General features: G+C 35.6%; 1 protein-coding gene and 2 long non-coding RNA genes across 3 annotated transcripts in view; all 3 read right to left on the reverse strand.

Moving 5' to 3' along the window:
- LOC138131362 (uncharacterized) overlaps positions 1-23,966 on the reverse strand; it is a 57,508-nt gene that overhangs the window by 23,258 nt on the left and 10,284 nt on the right. The gene's annotated exons all lie outside the window — the stretch shown is intronic.
- Positions 399-2,172, reverse strand: LOC138131363 (uncharacterized). Its single transcript, XR_011159792.1, has 2 exons — positions 818-2,172; positions 399-755 (listed from the first exon to the last, which is right to left on the reverse strand). It is a non-coding gene; the product is annotated as an uncharacterized lncRNA (long non-coding RNA).
- Positions 12,949-16,200, reverse strand: LOC138131349 (uncharacterized). Its single transcript, XM_069048319.1, has 3 exons — positions 15,107-16,200; positions 14,723-14,791; positions 12,949-14,634 (listed from the first exon to the last, which is right to left on the reverse strand). Exons 1-3 carry the CDS (start codon positions 15,425-15,427, stop codon positions 13,000-13,002), a joined length of 2,025 nt encoding a protein of 674 aa, XP_068904420.1. The 5' UTR covers positions 15,428-16,200; the 3' UTR covers positions 12,949-12,999.

The following is a 23,966-nucleotide window of genomic DNA, read 5'->3' on the forward strand; positions in this document are numbered from 1 at the left end:
TGGGCATAATCGATAAATGTATTTCAATAATCGAGTGAATCCAAATAATCGCTTTGAATAATCCAAATATCATTCAATTTTCCAATAATTATGGATGATACGCATGAGCAGTTTTGCATTTATCTTACGCCGTCCCGAGTCCGACAGACGTCAATAGTTCTATGTTACTAAAGTCTATTTTTTCCTGGTAGGCGTGTGCGTGCGCATCTCCGAAAGGTAGAATCACATAGCTAAGATTTTTAGCAGGATGCAGGAATTGTTAGTATTTTTGGTTGCATATTATCTAGGGGGATCAGCATTTGTGGTTGCAGACTAAAAACTCATGTTTATGATTTAATTAAATAAAATGTAAACAAAACAGTTTATGAATCAACTCGTGGAAAAATTGATAACAAATATTATATGTACAACATTTTTTATTTTATACACACAGGAGTTAAATTGGGTACAAAACAACTCGATACTTTTGGATTCAATCGTTAATTTCAAAAAAAATAAAATAATCAACACCGCACTTTTCACCTAAAAAAAATTACAGTGACATCGACAATAATTATCAGTTCACATGAAAGCGGCAAAAATTTCATAACATGGACAAGGCCTGCTTCGACTACAATCATTTCTAATAACCATGTATCTTGCAAGAGAAAAGGTCTCCCTTCTTGGCGTATTTTTTTTATTTCCCGTAAATATCTTCTTCGCCAAGATATGTCTTCTCTTTCTATTAACAGGCTTTTTCTATTTCGTTATTTGTGCTATTTGAAATAAACATAGATTTCAATGTTTACAGTTAATTGAAAACAATGTATGTATTTACTTGAATTTTAATTCATGTAAAACATTATAAAGCTTAGAACGACTGATGTTTGGAATTTCTTCATTGTTTTGCACTTCCCTGTACACAGCATCAATTGTAGGACTTCTGTTTGCAGAGAAAAATGAGTGCACTGTTTTTCGAATGAGATATTTTTGATGTTCATCCATTTCCTATCAGGTTTCTTCGGTGCCTGTAATTGCCCACACTTCTTTTCTTCCGCCAAGTATCATTGAATGGTTCTAAATCCACAACCTTCAACACAAAGTAATTAAGCTGTGATACAACAAAAAGAAATTTGCTATAAATATGCATTAATAAAAAACTGTTACTTGATGTTAGCATAAATCCAACTTACGCCGTTTGGTGATCGAAATTAAGACATCTTGTTGACATATTAACCTCTAAGAACTAAGAACTGTTTTTTTAATAAATAAACGGACACAACACAAAATACATACAAAACATGAAAGGAAAACTAAGACACGATCAAACAAAAATGGCAGCTTGGACCTGATTGACGGTACAGAACACTGTAATATTGCACATTTCTCTAGTGTAAGTAGAAAAATAAAGTAACCAATAGGAAAGTCGCATTTCGTTGCAGGATTTTGTAAATGCGCACGCACGCGCCTACCAGGAAAAAATAGACTTTAGGATCGACGGTTTAGAGTAAGATGCATAGAGCGACCATCTTAATAGCGAACGTAGCAGAGGCAACGAACTTGTTTGACATGTGTTGAAAAGAGATAGCTACATGCACGTAGTTCGTGTTATAAACTGATACAACTGCATATAGTTTAGGAATAAACTATAGCTACAACTTACTACAATAACATGACGTTACAGTTGTACTATCGGCGCCAACGAAATGTGAACGAATTTCTGGTGGCATAGAAACGTCTTCTGTTTTGTTCTACATTAAATAAAACTTTGTTCACTGGCGTACTATATGTATGGAAGTTAAGAAAAGATTTCTATTACCTATAACTTTCTATTACAATTTTTACAATTTTCGTCGAGTTTGGCAACAGCCCTCGCTTTTCCCATATCGGTCAAGTGTCGTGGCAGGTATATTGTTTAAAAATAAATTAAATCTGTTGACTAATTATGTTTGTGAAAATTGTCACAAATCTGTCACATTAACGCACGCCTATGATTGATGCTTCAACACACACTAGGAAAATTTGGCGTTCACATTTCGATGGCGCCGATAGTACCATGGCCAGCGCGTAGCGCTGATATAAATCCCATAGAGAATGTTTGGGGTTTAATGAGTTAAACAATTAATGAAAACAATGATTTTCGTCCACAAAATTAATATTTCTCATTCTTTCATTAATTTCTCCCACTTTTTCATTATTTTTCTCAATTTCTCATAATTTCCCTCAATCCTTTTTAGTTTCTATCAATTCTTCATATAATTTCTCATAATTTTTCTCAATTCTTTTTAATTTCTTTTAGTTCTCTTGGATTCTCTCAATTATTCTTTGTTTCTTTCATTTTCTTCATCATTTCGCTCAATTCTTCGTAATCTCTCTGAATCCTTTTCAATTTCTCTTATTTTATCATAATTTCTTTCAATGCTTTTTAGATTCTCTCATTCTTTCATAATTTGTTTCTTTAATTCTCCTTTTTTTTTGTTAAAGAATACGTTAACTAAAATGACAGTGAAAACTCAAAGCTTACATTTGTCATAAAAAATTGCATTCAGCGCGAACGCCACTGGACAGGTCTCGTTTCAATCTAAGGAAAAATTGAGAAATCTGCGTCAGCTATCGTGCACTTTTGGGTGACCGCGTGTGTACTATTGGGGACAACATACTTTGGTCGTCATTCTTCTTCACTTCAAAACAAATCAATGTAAACCAAGCATTAACGTCATTAACGTCAAGTCAATAGTGATGACAATTTCAAATTATTGACTTTTCTCTTGTCAAAAATATGGCACCTTCCACCATTCAAAAATTTAGAATCATCTCCCTTGTTTCTGGGGGATTGTCCATGGGCCAAATTGCCTTGTGGAAACCTTTTCAATTTTTCCTCCTAGGAATATCTCCTTCAGTTGTCCATTTTTCGGTATTTAACATTTTGCAATGATGAGTTTGACAGTGACAGTGGTTGACAGTAGTAAAAAATAAGGTTAACCGTCCTAATGCTTGCTTTACAACTTTATGTCAGTCCACTGACTTTGACGACCAAAGTAATTTGTCCCCAATAGTACCTCTGTTTTTCTATTTAGTACCACAATATGCAATAGAGCGGCAAAAATCAAATATGGCTGATCAAGTAGAACTGTTTGAGTTGACAAGACAATTATGAACATTTTTTTATTCGGCTATTTGCAACACTGCAACCGGATATGTTTTGTTTGTTTATTTGACAGATATCTGACAACATTGATAGGGACAATATTTTAGGTTATAAGAGTAAAAATTAACGGTAAAAAGAAATTAAACTTGAAATGCAGAACAATTATCTAAAAATTAAATAAAGAAATGCCCGAAGTGCCCCCCATTTGGCCCTAAATATAAATTAACACTTTTTTTAGGCTTTCGAGCAGATTCACCAGCATGTTTAATGTAATTCGAAATGTCAAACGTTACTTGTCAATCATCGATTATAAATACATATATACAGTGTGAACATAAAGTTTGGAACAAAATTCATAATAGTATTATGTGACGTTTTTAGGAAAATCGCTCGGACAGGTCGATTTTATTTCGAAAAATGCCACCATGTGATGTGCAACTTGTTTAAATGACGTCATTGGTTTTTGCGCAATGACATCATCAATTTTTTTTAAATAACAACCCCCACTTTTTTCTACTTTTTCTGATAGATCCTGGAACTACCTAAACCATGAATAAAAAAAATTGGTACATTACATAAGAATTTTTTTTTGAGAAAATGACAAATTTTACTTTGAAAATTTTTATTTAATAATATGTAGTTTTCTTGAATTTAAATATCCTCAAGACTCACGATTTCGTTTACGAACTACTCAGTGGAAAATTAGTGACAAAGATTTAACCGACGCAGGTCCTTCGAACGCTAATATTAATCTTGAACAGAAATTCGGAAATGTCAAGAAATGTCATGATATAATTTCTGGAGATAAATTAGTTTTTCTTCAAACGTCCGTAAATTATGACATTATACTGCTAATCGAATGCAGGTTTTCACGGCCGTTGTCAATAGGGTTATTGTTTTCCGGGTTATGCCGCGGTCGTCTGGATTGCTGCTATCTTCTTCGGAGCTTGTAAGTAAACAGTTTACTATTGAAACGTCAGCTACCCAGCAATCCAGACGACCGCGGCATAACCCGGAAAACAATAACCCTATTATACTGCTGCATTGATAATGCTAAAATGTCACTTCATTGTCATGGCATCTAACGAGCTGACCAGCGTCCGTGAAGTTACTATCTCCGCAGAGGAGCGTCCGTGAAGTTATTATCTCCGCTGATGAGCGGCTGTGAAGTAAATTAGCTAAATCGTTTGAAATTCCTACCTCAAATTGTAACAAATTCGTGTCTGCATGTGAGATATTGAAAGCTGAAGTGTATAAATAAGGTTTAATCAAGAAACTTGTACATTATTGCAAAACGTACTTACAAAATCTATCTAAATTAAAACGGGTTGACAGACGGATAATTATTTCGGATTTTGTTCACAGCGTTGTTTATACTAGTCATAGTCATAGTAACGCTTTGCAAAACGAGCTATATTAATTTATCAGTCTAGCCAATCTCCTACCTGGTTTCTTAACATTTCTTAAATAATTTGTTATGAAGGTTTGAAGAAAAAATAGTATATCTTATTCGGAGCAAAAATGGTTTTATGTGCTTTGGCTGCAGCTGCAGCACATAAAACTCCATTTTTGCTCCTCATAACATAATATACTATTTTCGATGTGAAGACTGCAACAGGGATTTTAAAAACGAAAAGTGCCTTAAAATTCATAGGTCAAGAATCCATCCACATGAACCAATCGTTTTTGTGTGAATCATTTTCCTCAATAATTGATAAAACAAGAAGGAAAAATGAAACAATTAATCAAACTCCATCTACTTCCATGGATTATGAGAAGCTATTCGGATCAGAAGATAGTCATCCTGGTAGATTTCAACGATTACCTTGTACTCTATGTCCTGGAAAATCTTTATAGGATAATAACAGATTGACAATTCACGTAGATAAGTATCATGTCGATAATAACCTATCAAGTTCTTCTACTTCTACTTCAGCCGATTCAATAACAAAATTGCTTATTAATTTAAAACATCAGTTACCGACTATTAGAAGATTACCAAAAGCTTGTAGACATTTAGCTGGAGATAAATTAAGCTCCATTATTAATAATTGTCTTTGGACCAAATCAATCTCTTCCTGTGAGAATCTTTTGCTTTTTTCCTATAGAGCTTTCAATGTAGCAGATAAATCTGATAAGTCGTTGAATAAGCATATGAACGAAAATCTTTCTAATTTTGAAGTACTTACGTCAAATACGAACTGGTTATAAGAAACGTACAAATTTATCATTACCTAAGAAAGTGGAAGCAAAAGTAGCCGCTTTTGACATTTTGAATATTAAATTATTGTTCTCGGATGACTCATTAGCTTCATTCAATGAAGATGTTGCTGAAGAACTCAAAAAAAAAACATCCTTCACCATCTCGCGAATACATTATCACTATATCTCCGTGCCGACTATACCTAAAACGTTTTTGCAAACTCATCTGCTATTCCAGACTCGGCTGCCGCCTCGTCCGGAAACAGCAACGATTCGTCCGCAAAAACAATGTTTTAGGTACTTGTAACAAAATAGTTATTTGGATCACTAGTCCAGAAAATGTTTTGCGAGTGCTCGTGTTGCCTGCCGCGGCTAGGCGCCTTGGCTACACAATACCACTCACACTCGCAAAATATCATTTTCTAATAACACAACTCTTCTGTTGTACACATATACATAGTGGGTCGATATAAACGGTACCAATTTTGTACGCTCATATTTTTCTGAGTTATTATCTGTTTTTAAGGAGTAATATACCAGTGATAAGCTCAATATTTATAGAAAAGATGAAGTCCTGTTGTTGTCCAGAACTCAAAAATTGTGCGTCACAACATGAAGACATGCAAAAATTCTCTCAATTATAAGTTTTACAGATATGGTTCAATATGCTCCCCATTTTTATTAGCTACCATTTGCAATCGTCTTCACTAGTGATAGACGGAGCAACATCAACATCGCACCGAGTGGCACAAACAATCATATACCTTGAGCTGAAGGCTCCTGAACTAATAACGGAATGCTGGAAACAGCTACCTCAGAGACAAATATGTAGCTTCTGCAATTGGGGACGGGCAAAGACGATTACAAATGATAGCTAATAAAAATGGAGGGCATATTGAACCATATCTGGAAACTAATAATTGAGATAGGTAATCTTCAAAACCAGAATTTTTGCATGTCTTCATATTATGACGCACAACTTTTGAGTTAGGACTATCTCTGCACTGCAAGAGGCCTTCATCTTTGCTATAAATATTGGGTTTTTCACTGGAATATTAATCATTTAAAAAACTTAATAACTCAGGAAGATATGAGCGAACAAAATTTGTACCGTTTTTTTCGGCCCACTGTGTATTTTAGTTTCAATTTTAACTTGTCATGCTCCTTAAAAGAATAGATACCGAGGGCACACACTATTGTTTGGTTTCTTTTTGTCTTGAATTGAAACTGAAAGTATAACTTTATTAAGAAGTCAGTTTCACCACTTAAGTTTTTACCTTTCTAAATTACGTAGCAGATTCACAAATTGCCCAAAAAGTAGAAAATGTTATTTTTTTCCTTTATTTATTTTTTTCTTATTGACAATTTCTCAATACTGAAAACGTTGGCTATTGTAATTACTTTCATTTAATAAATGGCACTAATTCCTACCTTTTTATCTTTAATAAGTACATTTTTATTTTTTTTCAGAAAAGTGTCACATTTGACAAATATTTTTTGACTGTTTTAAATACATACAACGGTAATAATCGAAATTTTACGAATAAATACGACGGAGTGTAAAATTTTCGTGTTGGATTGTCACCGTCAAAAAAAAAACAGTGAAATAGTATACTGTAGACCTAGGCGGTAAAGTGACATTTTTCCAGGCTGAAAGAAGAAATGTACAGGCGAGCTTTAGCGAGGCTGGACACTTCTTGAAGCCTGGAAAAATCACTTTACCGTCAAGGTTTACACATTATTTTTCTTCCTACACAACATGACTGCAATAATTTTATACTGAAGCTGGTACATTTCCTCTTGATTTTTCCGGTAGCAAATTAAGCGAAACGTCGTGCGCTTTGTCTTGAATTTCAGGCGGCGTACAATACTCTATCTCTTCTTCACTTGGATCTTCCACACGTTCCATTATTATGGCTTTAAAATTTAAATCAAATAAATACAAATATTTTTATACACACAAAATTTGTTTTGTCTGTCAACTGTCAACAATAACCATTTGATATAATAACAAAACAAACAGTCCGAAACGCAGCGGCACCTACACACGGTTAGATATAACTTTCTGCAGAAATCTATATCTGTTGGTAATTTTAAAATAAAAATTTACTTATATTAGATTTTATTAAGCAGCTTATTTTATAAAAAGAATACAGCTTTTGTTTGAACTAAAAAAGTTACCTAAAATCGTAAAAATCTTTTTTTTTTGTAAATTTAATTTAACATATTATTGCAGCGCCCTCTATTGAAAAAAGTAAAAAAAAAATTACTGCCTAGCCATTTGTTTTTTTTTTGCAAGGCTAGCCGTAGAAACACCTACTTTCTCGTCCCTATGGAGACGGTAAAATTCAACTTTACCATAGTGTAGGAAGAAATAGTTATTTGTATAGCAAGGCTGCGAAATCGTACTTTGACGAACCGAAAGAAAAATTGTCGTCAAGACCGCTTTGCGGCCGAGACAAGACAATCTCGAGGTAGTCAAAGGATTACGTAGCCAAGGTGTACACAACATTTTGTGTGCAACCCGAAAATTTGTAATTATAAAATGAACAAGTAAAATTTCCTTCACTGTCAATAAAAATAAAGTCAACCTACATGTCGCCATGTCGCTATGGAAACGACATAAATAAAACAATTCATTTTGAGAAAAATTGGAAAAATGTCGCAAGAAAATTACAACGTTTTTGTTCCGTCTACTTCCCCGGAGTTAAAAAATATTGCAGATTGTGCAGTATCCAACTTTTACTGTCACCAATCCAGAATTTGTAAGATTATACCGCAAATATGCAGCTCTTGTTCCGTGTACTCATCCAGAGTTAAAAAAATATTATAAATTGTGCAGTATCGCATTTGAAACCTGAAAAATCGAAACAGCAATATAAAAAATGTAACAGTAACTTTGAGACTGATGTAACAAGAAGAATGTGAAAACCGTGTCGGATAATGTTGCATTGGCTTACCTATTTACTAGAATTTATTTATTGTGGCAGGTAAATGTTAAATTCTGTTATGATAAGTTGTATCATCTGCTCCCTTTTAGGTTATTTTAATCGTGGAAATATCAGATGCCGTGCGAAGAGACAAATAAACCAAAATGTCTGTTGTTGCCTTTCAGGATTCAGGATATGTTACTAGTTACTAGATATTTTCCTTTTTGACCGGCGAAAAATTAACCTAATTCATACGTGTCTGTTCTAGATCGATAATGGGGATCTTTTTTACCGACTCGTCATTCATGAGGCGACCACTCCATTTGAAATTGGCGGGAACTTCAAACCGGATGAAAATTCTGTACTAATAGCGGCCGTTCCTGACACAAAAACTGTCATAAATCAAACTTTAACTGTACCCAATCCAGATTTTGTAAGATCACACCGCAAATATAGAGATAGATATGTTGTAATTGTGATAATAAATAAATATTGAAATGACTTTTACTTTTACGGCCGTCGTCAAGGCAACGGCTGCGAAATTCAATTTCGTGGCCTGCTCTAGGCACGCGAAGTGCTCATTTCGCGTACGGTTGCGCACAAAAAATATTAAAACATCCAAGGAAAATTTTACAAAAATTCGTAACCAAGTGACCAGCGCAAGCGGACAACTTGAATGTCTGATCGTTTTGTAGCAAATATGAATTTTATTAGCAAAGGTTTAAAAAGCGGTTGTAAAAAAAATATTGTGTGTATTTCGTGCGCAAGATGTAAAAAAAAATGAGAAATCCCAAATTTTGATAACTTTGCGAAGCATATTTTACATACCTACTATGAAAAGTAGTATTCAATTTTATTTCAGCTCAGAAAAAATTAAAAAAAAATTCAAGAAAAGTTGGTTTAACTGCTGCTACAAGACGTAACTACGTATAAAATTCGAATAAAATTTGTATCTATGTATTTCTTGTTCGTTTATAACTAAACAATTATTGAATATATTTTGACGGCGTCTTCACTAATACATAGTTACTTTACCAAGGGGGTAAAGTAATAACGAAAAACATGTATTTTTGTAGTATTCGGAGCGGTTGTTTAATAACGGCATATCTACTATCTCAGTCGAATTAATTCACTTAAGACTTATATGCTTTTTTTCACTACTAGTCTTTGAAGGCGTCATTATTGAGACTTGAATCGACCCCAGAAGTAGAATTTCTCTCCCTAGGTTAATAATTTTTTATTATTAACCAGTAGTCAATAATGAACAGCCGTCACCTAGCAACGAAAGATTTTCTTTGATTTTATTGGTTAACGTAGACAGACGATTTTCAATTTTCATAGCAACCGTTGAAAAATGAGAACTCGGATCGTCGCATTGGTCAAACAAATTTAATTAATAATTATTATTAGAAAGGGTTTTAACGGATCTAGTAGTGAAAAAAATAATATATACACCACGCTAGAGAAGACAATTTTAAGCCTCGCTTCTTACTACTACCTCGGCTTAAAAAAATGTCTTCTCTACCTTGGCGTATAATTACTATTATTAAACACTTTGCAGTTGCAAAAAATTCTTCTGATTTCATGTTTACATGTTGTGTTTTTTAATATTTTCAAATTGCGTATATTTCCCAAACATAACCTCTGTGTAAACAATCGGGGTGCACGTGGTTCTCAATCCTCACCACAGATTCAGAACACTGTTGAATAGGTGATTTATATTGACAAATCACAACTCCGAATTGTTTGAATAGCAACCAATCACAATTTAATTAAGTGGAAATTTTCCCTAGGGAAAATTTCCGATATAATTGCCCTAGGGAAAAATTTTTTCGGGCGATTCTCTTCCGAATATACCTCGGGACAGATATATATCGCCGGAAATTTTTTCTTGCAGTCCAACACTCGTGTTTGTCGCTCAAAATTACCCTCGGACTGAAGCCCTCGTGTAATTTTCTTGCGGCAAACACTCGTCTGTCAGGACTGCTCGAAAAAATTTCCGGCAATATATCTGTCCCTTAGTATATTATATATGACAATTTTGTTGAAAATATCAATCATAATGACGGTAAAGGTGCATTTACATTGACACTTTTTGAAATGACAATAACAGACTGCCCAGGATTCCATGTCCCTCATTGTAGTTAGTACAATGAATCCTGGGCAGTCTGTTTTTGTCATTTCAAAAAGTGTCAATCTAAATGCACCTTTACCGTCATTATAATTGATATTTAAAAAAAAAACTGTCAACTTGGTTATGATTAGCTAAGGTATGGTTTAGAAATTTTGACAACTGAATGACACATCTGCCCAGTTTTCCGTGTCCCCAATAGTACCGTTTCGCCGAGTTAAAAATTAGTGTCCGAGGGTTCAGTGTAATAACGTCCCGAAGGCGAAGGTCAAAGGACCGACTGGACCAGACCAATTGACGCATGCAAAAATCATTGAAAAACGCCCAAAAGAAGGACATGCAACAACCGAAAATAGCCAAAAACCTCACAAATTCGCTTGTTTTTTTTATGGACCCCAAAATGAATTCCTATTTCTAAACCAGATCAATTGGCACATGCAGACATCATTGGAAAACGACCAAAGAAAAGTGTATGAAACAACTGAAAAGAGCCGAAAATTCTTAAAAGATTATAAATTTTTATGCGTTCCAAAAATACCCAAATATCTATGTATAGACCACCAGAAATTGGGCACACGAAAAAAACCGTTAAAAATGATCCAAAATCAAGCAAAGTTATCTTAAAAACAACAAAGAACTTGACGAAATTTCTTATTTTTAAACACAGCAATATGCTTTTCATTTCTGGACCAAACCAATTGGGGCATGCAAAAATCATTTAAAAACGACCGAAAAAGTGCCAAAAATCTTATCCAAATCTCTCGGTTTTCGACACCCTGAAATAGATTTTTTATTTCTGAGCCAGGGCATTTGGGTACTTTAAAAATCCAATGAAAATCATGGAAATTAGTGCCAAAAAATTATTAAAATGATTGAAAAAAAAAATACCCCCCCCTTTATCTTGGTGAGTGGTCTTTGGGAAATTTTCAGCCGTCAAGTTGAATTTAGGGATTTTTGAAAGTTCCAATGGAAAAGTGCGTTGGTAGTTGTTGAAAAATATTCAAATATTACAATAATGTACTATTCCGGACACGGAATCTTGGCCACAACTGACATTTAACTGACAAATATGTGTGAACTGGCCTTTATTGAATATAACCCAACTTTTGACTCGATAATGCCATTTCCCTGCTTTTTTGATGTCACAAGAAAAACTTATAAGTGATTTTTAATAACTGTCATTTATTAGTGACACTAATGATTGGTTTACATCATTTTTTTTAGAAATGTCTAAAAAATGTTGGCCAAGATTCCGTGTCCGGAATAGTACTTACAGAGACAGAGGCGCCGCAAAGTCTTTCCATTTATTATTTTCCAGGTTAAATTGCTCATGATTCACATGCACCGACATAACCTCAAACGTGTCATCTTCATATCGCATCGTTTTCTAAAATTCTAATAACTTGCTTGGGAATTTCAAAATGTTCTAGACCGGCCACACACTTTCCAGTCAAATTTGGTCCGGTTTATGGTTTAAGAATCCGGTTAATTTCTCACACCCAAACTTCTTTGGGACGGGAATAATGTTCGGTCGGATTGACCGACGACGGACGCCGATAATTTTCATATCGGGAACGGTTAAATTTAAGAATCGATGTGTACGGCCATTGCCATCTAGAACACAGTTCGAGATGGCAATGGTACGGCTTATATATTTACATAATCTGAATGACAGTGATGACAGTTAATATTTGATTTACACGATACACAAATTTGGTGGAAAAAGTAAAACTTACAAAGCTACCCATGGCTTGCTTGATCGCATCGACCACTCACCAAGATAAAGAATATACTCCATTCTGCGAGTGGAACAAAAGTATCAAATAATCGCTGTAACTTTTTAATTTGAAAAGTTATGAAAAAATGTTTAATATAAAAATTGTTTGGTTTCTTATCATGCATTACGTTCAACAAAAATTGTCAACATTCTTGATATTGCATTTTATTACTTAGTAAGTTAATTTTATCACGTTTTTTTTTAAATTTTATTCTTTTTCCCCATAATGGCAAAACTGTATTTATGAATACAGAAAAATACGCTTGTTTGAAAATCACACAAAAAATGTATGGGTGCTATTTAAAAACCAAAGTTGGTTGCCATAGCAGCGAAACAAAAGAAGATAGGAACAAACTAGAAAGACGAGATGATGCAGGATAATACACCAATCAACTTTTATATTAAACATTTTTTTCATAAATTGTGAAATTAAAAGGTTACAACCAATATTTGATACTTTTTTTCCACTCTGTATATCAACAGTCTTGTTGTCTGAATATTTCACCGGTTCCAGGTGGAACGGTTGCAAACTCAGAAGATCCAATAAATATCTATAGTCCATTCTTTTAAATCTTGGGTTTAGTAATAAAACTTGCCTGCTTTGACACTTGTCCGAAACTCAGTGAATCTAAAACTGTGTTCAATACCGAGTATCAACTACGAAACCTGACCATAGGAATTTAACATGAAAAATAGTTTTTGCGTGATTTCATGTACCTACTTCATTAAGAAATTGATTAAATTTAACATTTGTTAAATGGTCAAGTTATAAGAATAGTTATTTTTATATTAAGTGCGCGAAGAGAGTGTTTTTTGTGCATGAAAAGGTCTTTTACGCCGAGACGAAGGTCGAGGCAGTATAAGCCAATATCTGGCTGCATATTGAACCTTCACTCTTACACTGCTTAGATCTAAAAATACATTTCAAGTCTTCACAGAGTTTTTCTAGACTTTCCTGAAACGCTGTAGAGTCTTGCGTGGGTAGTGACTTGAAGATCTGTCCGCAAGAAGTAAATTTTGACTTAATAGCTTCTGGAAGCTCGTTATGGCAACCCTCCAACATCTGATGGTAAATATTTTTAATTTCGAGATTTGGAATTCTTACATGTATCGTCTCTCTCCCTTCAAATTCTATTATTGCCAAATAACCTCGTTGTAAGAAAAAGTTGAAAATTCCATTTGGGTACAGGTCCATTTCCTCACGATACAGTCCGAGAAGATGTTCAACATTTATTGCCGATTTATGTCGTATTGCAATGGTACCAGAATCACCATACAACAGTTTGTGAAGAGCAGTCATAATAACCTCATAATTCTTGAGTATTGGCAGTTTTCCAGTCAAAAAACCTCCGTCCGTCCAAAAACACAAATTGACCTTGTTCTTATCCTTATTTATCTCTCTTATGTAGTTAAGGACGGAGAATAAGCAGTATTTTTTACCATAATAGGAAGGCACATTATAGCCACTGTAGTTTGCGTTAATGTGGCTAATTATCTTCTTGATCTCAACATCTCCCTGTGGGCCATAGAATTTCCTCACTAAAGAATCAACCTCTCGACGAGTCAACCCGTAATATTTAGAAAATCTACGGTCATTCAAGAAGTATACCGCCACTGTTTTGTCCATAGGTGACAGCGTAGAATATTGAAGTTTGCAAATGCCAGTGAGCAATGCAGCTTGAAGTTTTAACTGTTTATCTGCTGACTTCAAAATCGAAGATAGCACATTAGTGATAGTAATTCCTATCTTACGTACTTGACTTTCAGAAACCCTATGTTCCATGGCGGCTATACCAGGCTTGTCAATTTCATCTACCAAAAACACTGGGTCTCTCCCCCAATGTATCCTCAAGCTCTTAATCAAATCCTGCAAACCAAAAATCACTTCCATCACAGAGAGACTCTCAAGTTTATCATCACTGTAGCTAAGCCAGTTTGTACATGTTTCTTTTAAATGGACATGTTCCGGATCACCAGATTGAAATTCTTTACTATTTTTAAGATAATCGTTTTCCAAATAACCATCCCTCACTTTCATAGCACAATAAAATATTGCTCCTGACTCATTTTTGACATTACAGTCCTTGAAATTGAAGAAAACCACTGGATGACGCCCAAAATGTTGGATGACAAAGTTTTCTTGTTTCAAGATCAAACATTCTTCATATTGTGTGTCCGCAAACTGCCTAAGGAACACTTTCATGTTCTTTGAGGGATTTGATAGTAGTTCCTCCATTGTTGGGTCCTTTGTAACATCTTCTTTTGTCTTTGTATTTTTATCTTCGATGTCGCAGAATAAACGAATCATACTAAGGTTTACAGTTTTGCCAAATTTTGATGGTGCAAATATCATGGTGTAGGTTGGCTCTTCCTGTAGTAATTCCTCTATGAGCATTGTTCTATCCACAAATCCGTCCAAGCTGGCAACATCTTCAAAGCTCTGAGCGTTTAGGTCGATGACAGATCGCTGTGAAAGAAAAGAAGCATTAGAGTTACCAATTAGCACAAGCATTAGGGAGCAGAGTTGAAAATTTTATGTTGATAGATAAAGTTACCTGGTTGAAAGCTGATTCTGTGATTGTTACATTGTCAGTTTGAGTTTCCCAGTTTTTCGTTGGTGACACCTGCATGTGAAAACAAACAATAAAAGTCAATTACTTGAACTGGAGAATAATGTAGGTAAGTGGTATAGTTTTCCCATTTATAATTTGGTTTTACTACCAGCCCTGTTGTCAGGGAGTTAAATACCCCGACAATAGGCAACTACCGCCATAAATCCTAGGACTGTAAAAGAAGGTCTGTTGTCTGACCAGGTTACAATATGTTCACTATTGCCAAAACCACAACCCCAGCCCCTAATAATTGCAATTGCACTGCCATAAAACCAAATTATAAATGGGAAAACTATACGTAAAAAATTGGAATAAATGTAAACTTACATTCGACATCTTTGCAACTGAATTTACGTCGTCTGCCCGCTTCTTCCGTTTACAATCAGGTGAAGACATCGAGCTGCAAACACAGATCATAGTAGTATACAGGGTCATTATTAGAGCTCGGATTATATGCACTGAAAAATGAAGAAAATATGCGCATAATACAGGTGTATATAAGTTGACGCGTTCCTTGTAACACGAGGTACTACACATTATTCTTAAGAATTTTAGCCTAAATCTTCTTAGTAAAATGTTTGTATTAACGGAGATAGTTGATTGTATATTTTTATTGTTTTCTAAAATTTTAAGTTCGGTCCTGTCCATTTCTCCGCTGTACTAGATTAATAATTAACCTGGCCCAGAATGGTGTCTTTCCGGAAATCGCTTTGCAATACTCTCTGGACGCTGCAGATGCATTCTGATAACGTGATAACATTGCCCATGCATTTGCAACATATCTGTGAGCTCATTATTTTCCTAATAATAAAGCCATTTCGACTAATTAGATGACAACTCTGACAGTAGTTTTGATTAACGTCCATGCTCATTTGATTTTTTTTTTGTCAATTCCAATTTCTAACAAATCAGCGCAAATTTGAGCAGGACCGGTTTCAAAAATTTCAAAAAAATTAACTAATTGTATCTTCATTGCCGTACACATTTTACTAAGATGATTTTGGCTAAAATTCTTTAGAACAACGCATACTATCACATGTTAAAAGGAACGCCTCAACTTCGAAAACAGCCTGTATATGCACGCTTTTTAGCTAAAAATGCATTGAAATATGCACAAATATGCACAAAATATGCATAAGTATACTATAATATGCTCTCACTTTTACAAAAACGACAAATTTCGCAGAATTAATCTATTTATTCAAAATTTATTAATATAAAAACAAAACTGAAAATATATACAGGGTGTCCCAGAGTTGCGAAAAAGCTCCATAACTTGTTTGTTATTAAAGATATCAACTTTTTCTTTTTTCTAGATGATAGCTACGCTTCTACTCCATATTCGGAAAATATTGCGGTATATATACAGAGTGTCCCAATATTATAAAAACACTAAAGTTATGTTTTTTTAAATGGAAACTACCCAGTTTGATTTTATTTTTGAACTCTATGCTAAATTATGAATCAAATTTATACAAGTCGTTTTTACTTATCTGCCATCGTTTTTAATCAGTGGCGCTTTTTTTACCAGAATTTCGAATTACAGGGGTCCCTTCGAAAATTCATACCTTCCAAATCGTTGCACATAAATTAAAATGATTGACGCTGTTTGATTTCTGAATGTTTGCTGCATCTGCTGAGTGTTTACTCAACAACCTGCTTAGTCGCATATGCCTACTGCGATTTTTTAAACATAACGAATTAAAAATGTTAAAAACTAATTTTTTTCAAATGGCTCCCCGTATTTATTATTGCACTGGTCGAAAGCTTTTTTAACAAGCTTTTGAACAATATAGGTTTGTATAGTCGAATCTGAAAATCTAGAGTGCTATCCTAAAATCGCTAAATTTGGTGCAATTTTTCCGTTAAAAAGACAATACAAAAATCTAGTAGGCTTAACAAAAGATAATCACACAATATGGTCACTCCATAAAGATGAATCAACCAACAAAACAGTGTTTAACAATTGAACATTTAATTATTTTAGTGATTTTTAGTGATTTTAAGATAGCACCCTAGATTTTCACATTCGGCTATACAAACGCTATACAGTTGGAAAGCTTGTCAAAAAAACTTTCGACGAGTGCAATAATAAATGCAGGGTGCCATTTGAAAAAAATGAGTTTTTGACATTTTTAGTTTGTTGTATTTAAAAAATCGCAGTAGGCATATGCGACTAAGCACGTTATTGAGTAAACACTTAACAGATGCGTCAAACATTCAGAAATCAAACAGTGTCAATTATTTTAATTTATGTGCAACGATTTGGATGGTACGAATTTTCGAAGGGACCCCTGCACTATCTAGGGTGCTATCTTAAAATCATTAATTGTTAAACACTTTTTTGTTGGTTGATTCATCTTTATGGAGTGACCATATTGTGTGATTATCTTTTGTTAGGCCTACTAGATTTTTGAATTGTCATTTTAACGGAAAAATTGCACCAAATTTAGCGATTTTAGGATAGCACCCTAGATTTTCAGATTTTACTATACAAACCTATATTGTTCAAAAGCTTGTCAAAAAAGCTTTCGATCAGTGCAATAATAAATACGGGGTGCCATTTGAAAAAAATGAGTTTTTAACATTTTTAATTCGTTATGTTTAAAAAATCGCAGTAGGCATATGCGACTAAGCATGTTGTTGAGTAAACACTCGGCAGATGCAGCAAACATTCAGAAATCAAACAGCGTCAATCATTTTAATTTATGTGCAACGATTTGGAAGGTACGAATTTTCTAAGGGACCCCTGCAATTCGAAATTCTGGTAAAAAAAGCGCCACTGATTAAAAACGATGGCAGATAAGTAAAAACGACCTGTATAAATTTGATTCATAATTTAGCATAGAGTTCAAAAATAAAATCGAACTGGGTAGTTTCCATTTAAAAAAACATAACTTTAGTGTTTTTATAATATTGGGACACTCTGTATATACACCGCAATATTTTCCGAATATGCGTAGCTATCATCTAGAAAAAAGAAAAAGTTGATATCTTTAATAACAAACAACAACAACTCGTCGAAGCAGGCATCGCAGCAAGCGAATGTAGTCGATTCCAAGAAGAAAAAGAAGCTGATTTGTCATTATTGTAAGAAGCCAAATCACACCGTGAAAGTGTGTAGAAAGTGGATAGCTGATGGCAGGCCACCGAAATCGAGCAATCCGGAACCAGGTACGAACATGACACTCGTTTCTATTACATCAACTGTGATGAATTCTGAAAGCAGTAATAAAGACTGGTATGTAGATAATGGCGCGACAAGTCATATCACAAATGACAAAAATTCGTTCAGAACACTTGAACCATTTTCAACAACACATTCAGTAACCACAGCGAATGGTGAGAAAATTGAAGCCATTGGAAAAGGTACAGTGGAGATTGAAGCAGCAGTTGGAGGAAGATGGAACAAAATCACTCTGACAGATGTTTGGTGCGTTCCAAGTATTCAGAAGAATTTGTTCTCCGTTCTTGCAGCACAAGATAAACGTCAAAATAGCGAGTTCATCTCAACCACAGAAACTTGCAATTTCAAAGTCGACGGATTAGTCCAGCTGATAGGAGTTCGTGATCGATTTGGAGGACTTTATAAGTTGTCCGTGAGAAGTACGAAAACCAGCTCACTCGATGAAGTCAATGTCACAGGTACAAATGATCTCTTGCAGCTATATCATGAGAGATTCGGACATCAGAATAAGCGCCATGTGAAGTCGCTACTGAGCAAGGAGCTGAACATCAAAGTGGAAATGGACAGTGAACTGTGTGAAGGCTGTATGTACGGAAAAGCTCATCGCCTACCATTTGGCACTAGAACGAAGACAACAAAAGCAGGAGAGCGAGTTCACACAGATGTATGCGGACCATTTCAGGAATCGATGTCAGGATTTAAATATTTTGTGCTCTTCAAGGACGATTACACAAAATTCAGGACGATTTATTTCTTGAAAGAAAAATCAGAAGTTGCAGAGAAGCTGAGTCAGTTTTTAGCTGAAACAAAAACTGTTGGACATGTGATCAAAGAACTTCTGAGTGACAATGGTAAGGAGTTTGACAACAAGGACGTTAGAAGTATGCTTCAAAAGGAAGGTATTATTCAACGTCTAACGATGCCATACACCCCACAACAAAACGGCTGTAGCGAAAGAGAGAATCGCACAGTCGTCGAAACAGCAAGGGCAATTATGCATGCCCACGGAAACATTCCGCAGACACTCTGGGCTGAAATAGTTCGTTCAGCGAACTACATCTTGAATCGCACGGGACCTTCAAACGTGCCAGGAACATCTCCATATGAACTGTGGTACGGTAAGAAACCGGGACTGAAACACTTACGTGTAATAGGCTCCACTTGCTATGTTCATGTTCCGAAGCAAACCAGAAAAAAGATGGACCCAAAAGCCACTAAAGGTATTCTCATTGGCTACGATCATGATGACGGATACAGGATCTTCGACAAAGAGGAATGCAAACTCATTAGATCACGAGATGTCGTATTTGAAGAGAAAACGCTTGAGCACACGAAAAGTGTGATTATTCCAGAAGATGATTCAAGGTCTAAACAGGAAATTCAAGCTGATCGCGATGATGAACTCACCGATGACGATGAAGAGGAGCAGGAAACCGAAGATACGTCAATTTCTGGAACTTCCGAGTCAGATTGCGAGCACAACGCCGACAGGACCACACGATGTCTACGGAACAGATCGACTCTGAAAGCGCCAGAGAAACTGCAAGACTACGTGATGCATCTTGCAACGTCACTTGAGGAACCAGAAACTTACGGCGAGGCCATGAAGTCGGATCAAAAGGATTACTGGAAAGAAGCCATGGACCGTGAAATGAAGGCTCTTCAAGAAAACGAGACTTGGGAGCTAGTGGACTTACCTCAAGGAAAAAGGGCTATTTCAAACAAATGGGTCTACAAAGTGAAAACCAACGCCGATGGATCAATCGATAAGTTCAAGGCGAGACTGGTCATCAAGGGCTATTCACAGCAAAGAGGAATTGACTATGACGAAACTTTCAGTCCAGTAGCCAGGAAGTCTACTATTCGAACGTTACTCAGTGTTGCCGCAAATGAAGGTATGAAACTTGCACAGATTGACGTTTCAACGGCTTTTCTCTATGGTGACTTGAAGGAAACCATATACATGCAACAACCTGAAGGGCACGGTGATGGATCTGGGAGAGTATGTCGACTAAAGAAAAGCTTGTATGGGCTGAAACAAGCCCCTCGTTGCTGGAATGAGAAGTTTAGCAATTACATCATTAAATTGGGTTTTCGAAGGAGCGAAGCGGATCCTTGTCTTTTTGTTAGGCAAACAGGCTCCACAAAAATGTTCTTCGTCCTTTATGTTGATGATGGTTTAATTGCAGCCAATGACGAACAGGAACTTCAACAATTTATCGATGACTTAGGACGAAAGTTCAAAATAACTGCTAAACCTGCGTCGTTTTTCCTGGGACTGGAAATCAATCGAGAAGAAGACGGTTCGGTGAGGGTGAGTCAAACCCACTACACCGAAAAACTGTTAGAACGATTCAACATGAGTAACTGCAAGGCAGTGACTACTCCAATCGTCAAGGACAACGACACAGAAGAAAGCTCTCGAAACTCCGAGTTTCCATACAGACAAGCCGTGGGAGCATTGATGTTCCTCATGTGTGGGACACGTCCGGATATTGCGTACGCACTCAGCGTGGTATCCAGAAATCTTGAGAATCCAACAGATCGAGACGTAGTTAAGGTCAAGAGGATTTTGCGGTACCTGAGAGGTACAACGAACTGTGGGCTTCTTTACAAGAACAACCAAGCAAAGGGGGTTTTTGAATGCTACAGCGATGCAGATCATGGTGGTGACCTTAGCACGGGGCGCTCGACCTCTGGTGTACTGTGCCTCCACTCTGGGGCCCCTATTTCCTGGATGAGCCAAAGACAATCTTCCGTTGCCATATCCACAACTGAAGCTGAAGTTGTAGCTGCCAGCGAAGCTGCCAGGGAGATCATCTGGATCAAGAGGATTTTAACTGAACTGGACCAATTGAAAGCAACACCTACATTACAAATCGACAATGAAGCTGCTATTCGACTTGCCCAGAATCCCGAGTTCCATCGAAGAACGAAGCATATTCGTATCAGACATTTTTTTGTTCGCGAATTAGTAACTGCTGGAGAGATTATGGTTTCAAAAGTAGATTCTGAAAAACAGCTCGCGGACATATTAACAAAACCATTGTTTTCAACCCGATTTAGAGATTTGTGTAACGACATGGGAATCTGTAAGTTATTAAATAAGGGAGAGTGTTGATGTATTTCTCATTTTATAATTATTTAATAACAGTACTTTTATTTTGTTTAGGTCGGTACTAAAACCAACGAGTAGATGTAACTAAGGAAAAACCTGGTATACGCCATAGACACTAACTTGAAACTTGTAGATTGTAAAACAACACGTTCACGTTTGAATAAACAGTTTTAGCTTTTAAATCAAAACAGTCGGCCTTATTAGAAAATCCCAACACATATCTTCCTGAGTTATTAAGTTTTTTAAATGATTAATATACCAGTGAAAAACCCAATATTTATAGAAAAGATGAAGGCCTCTTGCTGTGCAGAGATAGTCCTAACTCAAAAGTTGTGCGTCATAACATGAAGACATGCAAAAATTCTGGTTTTGAAGATTACCTATCTCAATTATGAGTTTCCAGATATGGTTCAATCAATATGCCCTCCATTTTTATTAGCTATCATTTGTAATCGTCTTTGTCCGTCCCCAATTGCAGAAGCTACATATTTGTCTCTGAGGTAGCTGATTCCAGCATTCCGTTAATTGTTCAGGAGCCTTCAGCTCAAGGTATATGATTGTTTGTGCCACTCGGTGCGATGTTGATGTTGCTCCATCAATCACTAGTGAAGACGATTGCAAATGGTAGCTAATAAAAATGGGGAGCATATTGAACCAAATCTGTAAAACTTATAATTGAGAGAATTTTTGCATGTCTTGATGTTGTGACGCACAATTTTTGAGTTCTTGACAACAACAACCTTTTCTATAAATATTGAGCTTTTCACTGGAATATTACTCATCAAAAACAGATAATAACTCAGGAAAATATGAGCGTACAAAATTGGTACCGTTTTTATCGACCCACTATGTATATATGTATAACAGAAGAGTTGTGTGTTGTGTTGCCAAAATTTACGATCTAAGTGTATTTTTGAATAAAAGAAGTAAAAGAAATTAAAACAAAATTGTTGGATGCATCAATCAATTTGATCATTTATAAAAAAAAAACTGCAGGACGTAAGAAGAGCATTTAAAAAAAAATCGTCAAAGACATGTTACTTACGAAGAAAATGGGGATTTTCTGAATATTTAATTTTAGTTTTGCTTCTAGTTTTTAATTTAATTCATTTATTGTTAATTTTTCTTATAATTAATAAAACGTTGTGCATTTTAAAGACATTTTACATTTGAAATTAATATTAAATGAGGACAAAATTATTAATTTAAACAACTCCATCAAGCATGCTTTATAAAATTAGTTCGGCCAACTGCTCGCGCCGCGCTGGAATCGTGTTTCCAAAAATTGGGTAGCAATGCGACGTCTTACTATAGTTTAATTGTCTGTGGTACAATTCACAGACCATCAACAGAATTAAGACTTTCAAAACCCGTATAAAACATGGGAGACACTGACAACACTAGCGCTGCTCTAGCGTTAGGCCAAACTAAATTACCGAATTTACTCGTTAATCCGATCGGGAATTTCCGTTTAAAAAGAAGGTTGATTTGAATATTAATTAATAATGTCATCAGTAATTTTGAATTTTCTAATTTCTGTCAAGGTTTAGTCAATAAATTTTATAAATTGTTCTACAAAATAAATTACTCCAAACCAGTATCTTGAGATAATTTTTCGTTATCTCTTTATTTGGTAAGTTATCTTTTTCTTTTTGAAAAAGTACGAAATATGGTTTTTCAGATCGTAATTTTTATTTTATTTATTTGGATATGGGAAAAATTAAACATAAATGCTTTGTAAACAACAAGATCGGCGATAAAAAATAAACATTTTGTAACACCTCGCCAAGCACACCACCTTGGTCATCGCGCTTGAGGCCGAGACGAGGCAGTCGGCACGAAAACAGAGACGTGTAAAGTCACAGTCCGAGCACAGTATTCCGAATTATTAGTGTATTTTTCCACAATAAAGCCCATGTTAAATTTCGGTCAGTGTTTAAAGTGAATTTTCGCCGCTGATCCTCGGAACAAACCCCTCCCGACCTTAGGGGAAGAAAACATCCCCTCACAAATTGACGCCCAACGTTGTGCCCAGTTTCAAGTGAAAATTCCAAATTCACCATGCCGAACGGAGGACACGGATTGGATTCCGCAAGAGGTGCAGAAGAAACGGCCCCTGCAGTAAGCAACATTACCTTGACCAACGCCCAGTTCCGAGAATTACTCGAAGCAGTCACGACGTCAGCAACTGCAGCTGCGACTCGCCAGAATTCCGAGAACCACAACGAAACGTTCCAAGGTAGCTCTACACATCAGGTAGGCTCGTTCACAAATTGCAGCCATCGCTTTGACGGAAGCCCCTCCGCCGACGTAGAGGTAGAATTATTTCAGAAGAACATGTACGTCATCAAGAGGCGTGGCCTTTTCCTGCGCGTGAATCCATTGGCGTATCGTGTAGGATGGAAATAAGGGAATTTAATTGAAATAACAACTAATATTTGTATCTAATGATTTTATTGCAAGAACAGCTAGTTAAACATTAGTGAGTTATCGCACAGCATACCATATGTTTTCGGATAAGAAAACGATAAAAAGTTTGTATAGAAAACAAGGATTTATTCTTCGTCCAAAATAAATGTACAGGATGTAATTTTTTCAAGGAGATAAACCTAAAGAGCTATTCAAAGGCTCAAATTTGCGAACATGTTGACAAGATTGTTGCGGAATACTTGCAGAAAGAACATATGTATGATCAAGCATCGGACGAATTAATTTTCACCGTAAATACTGGTGACTCTGACGAATTCAGTGAAAGTGAACATGATAATACAGACAGTGAATACTGGATATCCCTTTTTATGATGATTAAACTCTTTTTACAATATTTTTTACTCTTATAATGGGCGGACTCTAATCATTTATGATACAACTTCTACTTCCCC

This window comes from Tenebrio molitor, chromosome 5, assembly GCF_963966145.1.
Source record: "Tenebrio molitor chromosome 5, icTenMoli1.1, whole genome shotgun sequence".
In the NCBI taxonomy this organism is placed as follows: Eukaryota; Metazoa; Arthropoda; class Insecta; order Coleoptera; family Tenebrionidae; genus Tenebrio; species Tenebrio molitor.

Bases quoted from the DNA above. Each gene is read 5' to 3' on its own strand.
- LOC138131349 (XM_069048319.1), bottom strand. From the start codon at position 15,427: ATGGACAGGACCGAACTTAAAATTTTAGAAAACAATAAAAATATACAA. The intron at 14,792-15,106 runs GTAAGTTTACAT...TTTCACATGCAG, and splicing joins CAGTTGCAAAGATGTCGAAT to GTGTCACCAACGAAAAACTG. The intron at 14,635-14,722 runs GTAACTTTATCT...TTTCTTTCACAG, and splicing joins CAGAATCAGCTTTCAACCAG to CGATCTGTCATCGACCTAAA.